This window comes from Aquila chrysaetos, chromosome 12 (genome assembly GCF_900496995.4).
Source record: "Aquila chrysaetos chrysaetos chromosome 12, bAquChr1.4, whole genome shotgun sequence".
In the NCBI taxonomy this organism is placed as follows: domain Eukaryota; kingdom Metazoa; phylum Chordata; class Aves; order Accipitriformes; family Accipitridae; genus Aquila; species Aquila chrysaetos.
This window is the reverse complement of record NC_044015.1, coordinates 2,555,262-2,568,950: the sequence shown is the minus strand read 5'-3', so window position 1 is coordinate 2,568,950 and position 13,689 is coordinate 2,555,262. Positions and strand designations below refer to the sequence as shown.

General features: G+C 42.8%; 1 protein-coding gene and 2 long non-coding RNA genes across 6 annotated transcripts in view; 2 read left to right on the top strand and 1 right to left on the bottom strand.

Moving 5' to 3' along the window:
* Positions 1–2: 2 nt before the first annotated feature.
* On the top strand, positions 3–6,712 carry TMEM38A (transmembrane protein 38A). 2 transcript variants are annotated; one of them, XM_030032376.2, is made up of 7 exons: positions 5–155; positions 1,953–2,031; positions 2,403–2,559; positions 3,153–3,337; positions 3,972–4,059; positions 4,175–4,292; positions 4,602–6,712. In XM_030032376.2, the coding sequence occupies exons 3-7, from the start codon at positions 2,414–2,416 to the stop codon at positions 4,821–4,823; spliced, it is 759 nt and encodes a 252-aa protein (XP_029888236.1). In that variant the 5' UTR covers positions 5–155; positions 1,953–2,031; positions 2,403–2,413; the 3' UTR covers positions 4,824–6,712. The 2 variants fall into 2 exon arrangements, with proteins under 2 accessions (XP_029888234.1, XP_029888236.1); XM_030032374.2 differs by lacking the exon at positions 1,953–2,031 and having other exon boundaries at positions 3–155.
* LOC121233706 overlaps positions 4,134–13,689 on the bottom strand; it is a 24,301-nt gene continuing 14,745 nt past the window's right edge. For all 3 annotated transcript variants that reach the window (XR_005933698.1, XR_005933697.1, XR_005933699.1), the window contains one exon: positions 4,134–4,758. This is a non-coding gene — a long non-coding RNA (uncharacterized LOC121233706). The remainder of the gene's footprint in view (positions 4,759–13,689) is intronic.
* LOC121233708 lies at positions 7,283–12,179 on the top strand. Its single transcript, XR_005933702.1, has 3 exons — positions 7,283–9,220; positions 10,980–11,438; positions 12,058–12,179. It is a non-coding gene; the product is annotated as an uncharacterized LOC121233708 (long non-coding RNA).

Here is a 13,689-nt window from a genome sequence, read left to right as displayed (position 1 = left end):
GGGCGGCAGCGGTGCCCGCTGCCGCGGCGCCATGGAGGTGGCGGGAGCCTTGCAGCTCGGGGAGCTGGCGGCCGCCTTCGCCGCCCTTCCCGTCTTCCCGCTTTTTGACACGGCCTACTTCATCGTCTCCGTCCTCTACCTCAAATACGAGCCAGGTGAGTGCGGCCTCTCGGGTCTCGCCCGGCCCGGTCCCGGGTGAGGCGGGAGAACCGGCGGCCGCCTCGGATCTAGCCCCGTCAGTCAGGGCCGGGGGCGGGCCGGGCGGGGCTGGGCTGAGGTGGGGGGGGGGGGGGTGTGAAACCGCTTTTTAAGGGCGGTGAATGACATGGGGCTGTACGTGCGTGTTGGGGAGCAGCAGTACCGCCGGGGTCGCGTTGTCTTGAGGTATAAACCTGAGGGGTTTTGTGCACGGACGGGTGATCCTGCCCGCCTGTTCGGCACTCCTCGGTTGTCGCTGTCATCGGCCGCAGTGCCGCGCAGGTGGTAGGATTGAGGGCTCGCAGCCTCGCTGCGCTGCTTTTTCAGAGGTTCTGACACACGTGCCTAAATATAAAGCAGAAAAAAACCCCCAAGAACTAGGCAATCTGATTTTGGAAATTAATCTTGCATTTTATTTAAGATTGGATTCCAACCACATTGAAGTATTTAAGTCCAATCACTTCTTTGCTGCTATCCCAGGACTTAGTCTAGTTCCTTGGCTTTTCTATTTTTGTGGCAATACTCTCCTCCTATTTATATACAAAAAGCCTATAAGTAAAACCTTATTTCTTTCCTACCTTCCAGAACATACCGTAATCTGTTCTCAGGCACCCTAGCTGACCTTGCTTTGTTTGTTCTCTTGGGCTTATCTTGTAAAGATCGATAGACCTGCATCTTGGCTTTCACTTTCTGCCCTGTTGGCAGTCTGATGGTGCCTTGGTCTTTTCCGAGTGCCACCTTCTCGATGTATTTTTGATAGCGTGTGCACTCTTCATGCTCTGTTTTTAACGGTTTCAGTGTAACTGCCCGGTGACTGAGGGAGGAACAAAAATCCGCTCTGGTACGATTTCGAAATCCTCCAGTTGTCAGATCTCTGTGCTGTACAACCTGCATACTTGTTCTATTTAAACTCCATGTAAACAGAAGTGCTGGGGTTTCAAGGCCCGATCACTTACAGCTGTCTTCCAGCGTTAAGTCCTGAACGGAACAGTTAACAGGCAACCCTTATGAAAATAGCTTTTAAAAATATGTAAGCCCAGTAATCCACTTGGACTGGATAATGCTGGGGTGGACCTTTCACTAGATTCCTACACCGCTTCATCCCACAGCTCCTGTGCTGAAGATCGGTGTCTGTCCTGTTTCCTCCTCGGAGACAGCATGGCTTCACAGAGCCAAAGAAAAACAAGTGTTACTAAATTTAAGCCTCAAGCTAAACTTCAGGTTCCTATAGAACCAGCTTCCTATTGTGGCTGTTGCAGCTGTCTCACTTCCACTGTGTTTTCAGCTGGTTCAAATGCCTTTGAGGATGGAGGAGTCTGAGCAGTCAATAGTTTTAGCATATGCTGATTCACTTGCTACTATTTAAGGTAGGCCACTGTTAGTAACGTTGACATAACATTTTAGCATTCTCTCTTGACTGCTTATTACCGGCTTACTGAACAGAGTCTGGTATCTGAAAGGCTGCACAAAGGCCTCTGGAGCCATTTAAGGTGATGAAACCACCTTGCAGAATTGATGTTCCTGAGAGACTTCCTTGAAGAAGTACAGAGGTGGATGAAAATGGCTAGAGGAATTAAAAAAAAAGCAATAGAAGGTTGTGGGAGGAGACCATAATGTATTACCAAATAGTAACACTGTTTTAATACCTAGTTGTATTTTCAGAGGGCATTTCCAAACTACTACAGGAGCAGGGAAGAATCCTCAAATCCTCTTATTTCAAATAAAGATTAAAAATTACTGTTCTATTTTTACAGGTTATCTTATGAATGAAAGAGCTGAACAGATTGTTCATGAATTCTAGAGGGCACCTAGGTTGAAGCAATGGAGAGAATGGTACTAGTATGCATTTTATTTTTAGACTGTAAAAAGACATTGATTTGAAGAGAAAAAATGTTCTTTCTGATTGCAGTAAGTAGCAGCAGATACAGGAGATAAACTCTTAACCAGTGCATAAACTTCTAATGACTCAGTTCATTTGAAACCTTACGGGGGGCCTGCAAGCTATGATCACAGATATCATTTCTTGACAATATCTGGTACTTGTTCAGGCTTCACAGAATACACATTTTTGTATTTTGGTTTACGAGCACTTTTCTTTGACTTATTTTGTTGGAGAACATGAATCATAAGCCTCTTTCTTAGAGGGTCTTGAAGTTTCTGCTTATTTGCTGAATCCGTCTTCTCATTCAGAATTTGCTTCACAGGAGCTGTGGAGATGTCTCGTAAGAGCCCTTTTGCCTCCTGGCTTTGTGCTATGCTCCACTGCTTTGGAAGTTACATACTTGCCGATCTGTTACTTGGAGAACCGCCTATTGATTACTTCAGTAATAACTCCAGTGTCATCCTGGCCACAGCAGTCTGGTGAGTCTTTTGCACTTCACCTAATTTATTAAGCACGAGACACTGCCGGCTGTGTACGAAAAACCATCTGGTGTGAAGGGAGGTACTCTGTTTGTGTGACACACGTGTATTATCTTGCTTGGATTAACTGGGGAAAGAAAAGGTGCGGTGAGGTAGTCTTTGAGTCTTTTGTATTCCTAGATCTAGTTTCCAGTTTCTCTGACCAGTTGTCTAACGCTTTGATTATACGGGTTGGGTCCGGTCCAATCGCTGGGCGTTTCTATTCATAGCTGCTGCAGCTGAACTGTGGCCAAACCGCAAAAGCAGCATGCACTGCACCGATACCACTTAGAGTAGAGGAGTGGCACACACTGAAGATTTGGGGGCATTTTATTCATCGTGTTAGTGAAATGTGCACAAATTAATCACAGTTACTCCAAGTTTAATTTCCTTGGTGCGTATGGGTTGTATGTGCTTTTGCATGACAGAACCAGCATTTCCTTCTCCTTGACATAATTCAGGCGAACACCACAGTACTCTTAATCAATCCTCTCTATACGTCCCAGATCAGGACAAACAAATGCGTCCTTAAACTGTTTGTGGTTTTGTTCCAGGTATTTGATATTCTTCTGTCCCATGAACCTCTTCTACAAATGTGTTAGCTTTCTGCCTATGAAACTCATCTTTGTGGCAATGAAGGAGGTGGTCAGAGTTCGCAAAATTGCAGCTGGGGTCCACCACGCTCATCACCGTTACCACCACGGGTGGTTCATTATGATGGCTACTGGATGGGTCAAAGGTGAAACATGAGATACTCTTAATGCAGCAGGGAGGCACCTAGCCCTGTGGGGAGGGATGGGAGAATCTGTGAGTGAAGCTTAAGGTGACCACATCACTCAGTGCTGACCAGCAGGTGGGTTAGTGGATGTGGTCTGCTGGCTTCAATCAATCAAGTTCCCTAGAACACAGGTATTTATTCATACTTCCAGAATGGTTGTCAGTTGAGTCATCATCTAACTTTAATGGAGGCATGAAGAACTGGAGTCACTATGAAATATGGGTGTAGAATTCTTTGTTCTTTCTCCTGTGTTCTACCGTGTCTGGCCTCACCTGTACCTTTTGGGGGGGGTTTCTATCAGTGTTGAAACAGCCCAGTCAGTTTTCCTTTAGCTTTTGTTCGGAGCAAGCATTTGAGCATCAATAAATGGAACAGAGGCAAATGCCCTTTCCCTGCATCAGGAAACACTTTATAGAAAGTCTAGAAAGTGTTTGCCCTGCTCTGTTGTTCTAGGCTAACTTCTTTTAAATTTGGGAAGAATGCAATGAACCTTTTGTTCCCCTTAGGTTATCCTTATCCCTTGGGGATCTAGAAAAAACAGCAGAGCTCTCTTCCGGTGTGGCAGTTGTAGCCGTTCACTTTTACTGTTTCACAGGTTCTGGTGTTGCCTTGATGTCTAACTTTGAGCAACTGCTGCGTGGGGTCTGGAAGCCAGAAACAAACGAAATTCTTCATATGTCCTTGTAAGTAGGTAGCCTGTAAATTCTCTTTCAGACCAAAAATGGAATTTAAAGAACCATTCAGGACTGGATGCAAATGATGCAAACCTCTTAGAAAACTTCTTTATTTCTCTTCTAGCCCTACAAAGGCTAGTCTGTATGGCACAATCCTCTTCACTCTGCAACAAACTCACTGGCTCCCTATCTCTGAAGCCAACCTCATCTTCTTTTTCACCATGTTCATGATAGTTTGCAAGGTAAGTTTACAGCAGGTGTGCTGCTAACAGATCTACAGAACCAGAGAAAAGGTTCTTAAACTGGGGGTGTTCACCTTCCTAAGCCACTATCGAAGGCATTGGCTGTACATACCAGGAAAGATCGGCTCAGGAAATTATAGGCTAAATTCTTCATGATATAGGCACTATGGTAGAAGATCCTCGTGATATAGCCTTGAGTCATGTAGCAATAGGGACTTTTATCTGGGGTAAGTAAGTGGAATGCTCCTTACTAGTTAGTATTTCATAGCTGATGTACGTGATCTTTAAGTATTCACTGTTGCATGGCAGGTTTTCATGACGGCAACTCACTCTCACGCCTCGCCTTTTGCTCCAGTGGAAAGCTTCATCTGTCCAGTTTTCTTTGGCTCTGTTTCTAGTGGACACACTAGTCATCATCATGATCAGCATGGGGCCTCCCATGAGGTTTCCCATCCTCCGCCTCCTCCTGCAAAGTCAAAAGAGGAGCTAAATGAAGGCACAAGGAAACGGAAAGCAAAAAAAGCTGAATAAAAAAGCAGCCACACAGTAAATAGGCCAAGAAAATTCTTCCAGAGCTGAGTCTCAAAACCACCTGTGACCTCCTTTATTCTCCCGTCCTTCTCTCTCAGACTGCAGAGGAGAGGTGGAAGCCAGGACACTGCCAGGCAGGTCCCTGAATTTCACTTGTGCTGTCTGTCCTGCTGCTTGCTTCTTGGTCTCTGTCTCTCTATTCTGATCATATTTTCAGGGATTTGTAGATTTGTGCCAGGATGATAAGTGGGTGCCAGTTCCCAAGCTGTCAGTAATTATGATGCAGCATTTTCAATTGATGTAAAAATCTTTCACTGTGTTTATTTATGAATGGAGGTAATGGTTTGTGCTCCTGCAACTCCTAAGTTCCTTTGAGTTTTCATTGACCTTTTTGACGTCTACCAAAGCAACAAAGTGTTTAGACACAATCAATGTGGAAATTGGATTTCATACTCAAGGAAATTAAATGGTCTGATATGAGCCTGATCTAATTTTTCCTAGCTCCCACATCTGCCATACCTCCAATTAATGTGACATTTTATATGCAATAAGGACATCGACTCTGGTGTCCTAGCCAAACTCTGTTTCTCTCACCTAAGTTCCCGCTGATTGTTAATGGACAGAACATTGTCACTTTCTTAAGTCTGTGTTCGCAAGAGCTTTGAAGCTGTGAAATGCTCCGAGTGCTATGTATTGGTACTGTTATTATTCTAAACTGTTGTGTAGCGTTGCTGCACGTTGTTAATAATAGTGTGTCCCACCTCAAACCTGATCATATTTAACTAGGGAAGAAGCATGGTTCTGGTTTGTTTGTAATCCGAGGGGATACAAGAAGGGTGTGTGAGTGTAAGTAAGTATTTATTACTATTTATTTATAATTGCCAGGGCATCTAATTCATGGACCTGAAACTGGCTTTTTTAAAACGTTGCATCTTTATATAGAGAATTGGATACTTCTAAGTATGGTCCTAAGCCCACAGCTACATGCTGGTTTGTGCTTGATGCAGTGATTTTGGTGTGCTAAAGGACAGCCTGAACACTCTCACTGGATGCAGGAAGGAACGTTTCCTATATTCTTAAATTCAGATATAAAGGCTGAAGATGTAGATTTCACACCAGCTGATTAAAACTACTTTAAAGGACTACTAAAAGCACATGAGCTGAAGATATCGATTGTCCTTTGTGGGTCCCTTTTGGCCAAACTACTGGTCTCTGAAAGCAGCTTGTGCCCAATGAGTGAAGAAGAATATGAAATGCCTTGCATGGCTGAGGGAGGAGTCTGTCAGTTCGTTCATGTTCTGCTTAGTAAATACTGGCTTTTAGACTAGTTTTAAGCTGTTCTTGTAACTGATTTTGTTCTTAAAAGTGTCATCATCCAAGGGCTGGGATCACTGTGGTGAAAATGGCATGCATGGGGATGTAGCCCTGGGCTTTCAGTTAAGCAGCATATTGTCATCCCTAGCAATAAGGTTTGCTGCTGTCATCTTGCAACCGGGAATACAAATAGGAGGATTTAAGAAAAGCGTTTTTCGTTTTGTTTTGGTTTTTCTGTCCCTGTTCAAAATTGAAATTGACAGTTAATTAAAAAAAAAAAAAAAATTCTTGTATACAACCAGATGAAAGCCAGTACAAAAGGTCAAATGATTTGTGGCCTTGGGTTTTGACAGTGCCTTAATTTTGTGAGTTTCCCTCCCCTTCAGTAGAAAACAGGAATCCTGCCTGACAGTACAACTGTCTGGTTTTGCAGATACTGGTCTACTGAAACCTGATGTATCACTAGCATGCACAAGACTATAAATGTTTTATGAGATGTCTGATTCAAGGGGAATTTTGTTTTATAAAAGCTGTCAACAAATAAAAATTGTGAAGTGACTCTGATTGTCCACTGACACCTGAAGAAATATGCGTGTTTCTTTTACTCTCACCAGTCTCAAAAGCCACACACTCCTTGATCTGCTTAAGCTCTCCCTGACCTGTTGACAAAATGATTCCAACTGGAGAGATCAAATTTTGATATGTCCTACAAGTATGCCTAAGCATGTTATAAGTGGAAACAACATGGTGAAAGGTCCATTGCTTTTGTTGTATTTGTAGTGTTGGCATCCAAGCAGACTTTCTGAGATTTCAGGGAGGGAAATAAGGAAACTAACTTCCTTTGGTGTTTATACCAGTTGACTGTCTTTCCTTTTTGTCACTATAAAAGGAAGGTGGACATTCACCTGGGACAGGTAAATGTACACACACACATACAACCAAGCACACACAATTCTAGCATATGGATTTTTCAGTATTTCTATTTAAAACTGAAAAAAATCAAAATGCTTTGAACGAGGGTCAGTGTTTATTTGGCAAGGTACTCTTAGCTGCTGCTCTCCTTTCTAAGTGCCAGAGTCCTTGCTCTTCAAAGTCTTTTGGACTGACTCAAATCATAGCTGCCTACCAAGAACAGACAGGAGAAATATTCCAAGAGATGTTAAAATTAAAGCTCTGTACACCTTCAAAGTACTTTATCTGGAATGGGATTAGTATTGAGAAGACAACTGTAATAAAGAAGAGTCACAAGTTCTATTTAGTGAAGCCTTTCATAGCGAGAGATACGGAACCTTTCTTGAATTTCCATGGCTCAGCACTGGTAGTCTTTGGTACAATTCCAGACAGGCATCCTTCATCCCAAGAAGCAAAGATGGATCTTTCAAAAAGCAGCATACTTTAACCATTGCTGCAGGGACGCAGGGTTCTACAGAGCTGCTTCTACGTTTCTGGGAAGCCATACTTCACCTGCACATATGCTTCTTCCTTAAGACTCTTCTCCAACCAGAATGAAAATGGTAGCTGGGCATTTCCGTGAGGGATGGAGTAACTCGCTGCCATGGCACAGAGATGGGAGCAGTGAGGAAAACTTGACACAGTCAATCTACCTGGCTCACTAAATGAGGACCTGTAAAGGGCTATTTATTTTCTGAAGGGTTTCTCTTGACTGCCCCCAGATCTAACTCTTGTCAAATGTTTATTAATACTCCTTAATTTATCAGAGCAGTGGAGAATATAAGGTGCATTGGAGTGTGGGATTTAAAGAATCTGTGTGACCCAACCAATGGAAAAGTAGGTCAGTGCAAGCCTTATGCATATTTTCAAAAAACTCCAGAAAAAAGCATTAGAATGTTTCATGTGGCTTAACCTCTCCTGTGACATCCATTTCAGTGTTATCAATAAATTGTGCTCAGGACCTGGACGGAACAATACGTGAGCAGGCTGATAAGAGTAGGTATTTCAAGTGCTTTTGAAAAATCCTACGATGTCTTATCAAGAGTCCCAGGCTGTGCTGGCTGTGCAGAATGTTCTCGGCTTCGAACTCCACTGCAGGACAGGGTAGGAGAGAAGCATGCCAGGGCTTAGACTTCCATGGGACAGACGTCATTCCCTCCAAAGATGTTCTGATCTGATAACTCCTGATACTAACTCTAGTGAGATGTAGCTAAATTTAGCAATAGGTTTAATCCTCAAAGAGGCCCTGGTTGCCTGACGGAAAAAGCAAAGTGTTTCAGTTGCTGCTCTCAGCATTTCTTGTTGATTGACAGGTTTCCCTTTTCTATTACACAGAGCGAGCCAAACCCAGTGTCTACAACTTTTTCATCATTGCAGATCAGCTTCACAGATATGGAAAGCTCTACAGCCCTTACTGTGTTTGTAGAAAAAACCCAAACCCACAGGATAATTTTACAGAAAACATTAATAATTCTTCACAGTAAATGAACTGAAGTAAAAAAAAAAATGGGAGGCCAAAGGAAAGCATTTCTATGCTGAAGAGCTTATGTGAGAAAGGGCAAAGCCAATACAATAGAGCGCCAAGCTAGAACAACCAGTGTTCTTGTTTTCCCCTTTTCCTTTTATTATTAATGACAGTATGTACATTCTTCCACATTTTGTGCAAAGAGTAACCAAATTACATAATCCGGCTAAGCAGAAAGACCCAGGAGATAAAGATGGATGTTACCTTGGCCATGTCCTGAGCAACAGAGAAGTTGTTCCTTTTAACACTTGTCAGGTGATTAGCTGCCAAATGACTGCTTCTTCCTGCACCCTATTTCACTGCTGTATGGTGCTTTAAAGGTGTAAAGTGCTAGATCAGTGCTGAGAGTGTCAGTCCAAATAGCACACAGGACACACAGAAGCATTAAAAATTACAGCATTATGCGTTTCACAGTAGCACATCTTTATTTGGGCCCTTAGCTATAATTGTCTACTTTACGGTTCTTGTGCTATTCTTTAAAGGACCTAACTGGCTAGTGTAAGACACAAGACAGAGGATTATATGGAAGGTAAGGCTGGTATAGCATGGCATTTCCTATGACCTTGAATACCCAGCTTTTTACTGCAAGAAAGATTTTTCTCTCAAGGTATTTTAGTTCGTTGCCAAAATAATGAAAAATCAGAACATACATCTATAAAAGATTTTCTAGAAAGCTCATAAAGATAGTTTGGATTTAGTATGAGCTTCTTCCATCTCTACTAGGAAGACAGGACACTGACAAAGCAAACTACTAGCAGTGGAGAAAATATGCTGTTGATACTGAAGCTGAGACAGTCACTCTGCACACAGAGGGTTGATATTTGCCTCTTTAGGATGCTCTTACTATCAGCCCCAAGGAGATCTGGTTTGTCCTGTGTGCCCATCCACTGTAAGCAAAGACCAATTAAAGGGGTTTGGATTTCATCAGACACAGTGTGGTTCTTACTTGGTAAACACCCACAAAATTACCTCCCAGCTAAGAATTTAATCCTGCTCTCATGTGGTCTGTGAGCAAGCTGTTGGGGGATGGATGATGGCTCATGGAACAGACAGACGGTGAGAAAACAAGTTCCCTATCATGCCAGAGCCCACGCTGCCATCGTGACTCACAGTTGCTACTCACTTCACCTCTGTGATGACATTTCTGACAAAAAGGAGATGTTGATAGCGCTAAGATCAACATTCATGAATATCTTTGAGTCTGGTCTCTCTTCTACACTTGTGCATTTGCATCTTTCACACATTATACCTAGAAAAAGTACCATTTATGATATTTTCTATCACGACGCTTATCTGCCAAAAGACAATTTGGGGAGGGAATTTTTTAGAGAGCTTGTGAATGTAACCTTTTGGGAAGAATCAGTGTGAGATAGTGATTTCATCTTAGCTTTAGGGTACAGGTAGGCTATAGGCGTGGAATGCAGGAAAACAGGTCTGATATGTTTAGAGGCCTGAACATTTTTATAGCCTGAGGAAATCCAGAATGTCTCTGGAAAAGATTTGGTTGGTTGATTTTGTTTGGTTTTGATTTGCAAATTACAGAAAGCTCACCAGAAACCGTAACACACAGGCTGCATTCCTGCAGAAAGCAAGCTGCTGCTTTTCCAATTATCCCAGCCCCTGATGCTTCTCAATTGAGCTGGCAGATCTTGACTTTCCAAAAAAAGATCTGCTAGTTGGGGACTTCTGGTCCCACTGCAACCCACTGCTTCAATCAGTGAGTGAGCTAATTTTCTTTGATTTGTTAGTGACAAGAATTGGTGTAATCAGTAACAATGACAGGTATATGCAGTGTGAGATGCACATAGCACGTCACAGATTGCAGTGCCTTGAAGAACAGTCTAAAAAGCCATGACTTTAGAGTCCTAATGTTGGCTTAAATTAGATTTAGAATAATGTAGGCTAAACCCTAATGTAGGCTCTCTGTAATGTTTGTCTCTTAAGGTAAGACGCTTCGTCTCCCTGCCTGTTTGATTTATGATAGATTAGGATGTCGGTTAATCTCTTCTTATTTGGCTAGATGACTGTGGAGATTAATCAAGTATTGTCTGCAAAAGGAGCCCATAAATACAGATTACTAATTTTTCTTTAATTATTCCTCTGTATGCCAGAGGGATACAGAGGGTGTACAGACAAGGGCAGACACCAGCCTCTTAAATCTCATTTCATGAGAGAAACAGAAAAAACACAGCAGCTGCTCTGGCTGATACTGGTTTTCTCTGACATGCTCAGTTCAGTTTCCTGGAAAAGGCAAAAAGTCACAGAAATAACGGATTATGGTCTCCTGTGAGAAAATGGGGAAGCAGAAAGTGGTTCCAAGTGAGTAAATCTGCTTGGCTGGTATAGCATCATCTCTGTTTTCACAGGACATGGAGAGAGCATCATTTCTTATGGGAAAAGCTATACTGAATAAATACAGAAACACATACTGAAACAAACTGAAATAGCAACATGCTGTGAATATTGGAAAACACACCAGCATGGAAGAAAGACATTGAAAAGCATGCTCTGTGAACATGAGATGGAGACACCTATTCTCTTAGGGTTTCTGTTGAGATGTGTGCACCAGTTATCTTTTCTCCCTCTGCATTCCAAGGGCGTTTGGGCAAAGATGTTATTTTTCTACTTGTTCTCCATTGACAGCTGCAGTTTCCTGCCTTTGAGCTCAACAGTTGACACTAAGGGTGAGCACTGCAGCAGTACGCACTGATCCCCTCGGGGTGGGATTAGCAGGTGGGTGTTGGATGTTGTCCTGCACTATATAACACAAAACTAGGAGCAACAGCCAAACAGCTTCTGTCGCTGGAGTTCTACTGTTATCTGTAGTATCCTTTGGGAAATCTTTTTTCTTCTCTCTTTCTGATTTCTACCTACTCGCTGTTTGGGTTTTTTTTTTAATTATTAAATTTTTATTTCTCTCTTTTCCCATGTGCTGCTCTTTTGGGGATGGTACTCCAGTGCAAACATAGCCATAAAGTAGTAAGTACTTATTGTGCACAGTTTAAACGCCTTTTAGTAAATTCACTCTTGCACAGCCTGACAGAAGGCACATAGTGACAGGGCTTTGGCATACTCCCTGGGTATTAAGAAACCTGCTTTACATGCTGAAAGTGCCTGAACCATACATGATACTAGTACTGGTAGGCTTATGTGATGCTAAAATACCGAGACAATTATTTCTAAAATAGTCGAGGGTAGTGAACAAAGGGACCTCAGGTGTACAGCACCTGATAGGGAGCACATTTAGTGCTTCAGAAAGAGACCCTGGGGATTCTGCACAAGTGACAAACACTGGTTGCTATAGAGATACCGGTCCTCTTCAAATACAGATGGATCACTCCAGGATGCAGTGAAGTTTCACTGCATCTCAGTGGATACAGTCAACCATTTCCTACTGTTCCTGTCAAAGCAGCTGAAATTTTCCCAGGTTTTCCTTAAAAAAAGGAGCAAGCCAGCTTTCTGGAGAGAGGCACCACAGCGTGGTGTTCGCTGCCATTAGTCATCTCCCCTATAACGAGCAGTGTCTGCTGAGGAGAGCTCAGGGAGTTGAGATAGCGGCATGAGCTTCAGTCCAGACACACGCCAGGATCTTCTCTGTGGGAAGATGGTTCCTCTTCCTTTCCAGCCCTCCAGCCTGGTCTGAATCTTCATCAGCTCAGTTTTTTCAGGTAAATAAGCTAAAAAGTCCTGAAGCTGCTGAATGCATCAGGCACTCCCTCTGCTAGAGTCTGCAAAGTGTTAGAATGTGGTTAGACTACTGTGCTTAGCAGAGACGCTGTAAGCTTGCAGCTTCATTTGAAAGTGAAGAGGCCTATGATCTGCTGCATTTTATATAGAGCTTTACTCTGTCACACCCAATTTGCACTTAGAACACGTCAGAGATGATGGCAGAATTCTGCATTAGTTGAGGACCTAATGGCATTTGCAGTAAAGCCAAATTCAGCCTAGGCACTACTGTGCAATAACAGCTCAGGGCAACGCAGTGCCTGTCTGCACACAAGACAGCAAAGTTTGCAGGCTTTCTCAAAACCCTGGGCAACACGCATTTGATTCCCATCCACCACTGTAACAGCAAGAAATATTTGTGAAGAACTTCTCTTCTTGGGCAATATCCAAATATTTCCCACTTCCTCTGCCTACTGGGACAATTGCCAGACTGAACTCCTGAAGTGGTAATTGGCAGTGGGTAGTAGCAATGACTCAGATTTTCGGGAATTACAAAACTCAAGTTTCCCCTTCTTCTGAAAATCATTCACTCTGTCTCCATTTTTAAATAAGAAAACACAGGCTTAGATAGGCTCTCAATTCCACAAAAAGTGCCTTCCAAAGAAAGAAAATACTGCAGCATCTCCTCCAGCAGGATGTAATGGGATGAATATGCTGTTTGGACAGTGAGGTGTTTCCAGCCTAAGCAGATAGGTCAGCATTTACAGAAACAGTTAGAGCTGCAGTTTCTGGAAGACATGCAAGAACTGCAGACAATCTAAAATTAGTGGGCATATAAGGACACAACTAGTGTTAAGATTTTACCTACAACACCTGTCCAAGTTGTGGTAGACCTCATGTATTTTCAGGAACAGTTTTGGGACAAAGGATGTGACATGACTGGATTTTCACCAAAAGACAGGGTTACAAGTTAAACCCACTCTTTCACTGTAAGGTTTGGAATTCATGTGGGCTGGAGTGTAAAGCAATACAAGGATTCCCCGTAACTACTGCAACCTTGGTGAGAGCTAATGAATTATTCCAGAGGTATTATACTGAGAGTGCTTGCTCCCTGTTGGACAGCAGTGCAGACATGATAATTCCTAACCCAAGGGAGCTCCTTCCTCATCTGATGCTGGCACAGACTTCATTAGTGATCACTTTTCATTTCAAACAGTCCCAAGGAAAGCTGCAGATACAGCCATTCCCCGTCCTAATTTTAGCATTCCCTCTTGTACTACTTTAGCAGTACCCATGCAGTGCCATGAACCTTTACATAATTTGGGGGGAAGAATATCCCAGTTCTGAAGAAATTATAATCTCTCATGACAAAACATACATAAGGAGAAAAACGTCCTTTATGTTCCCCAT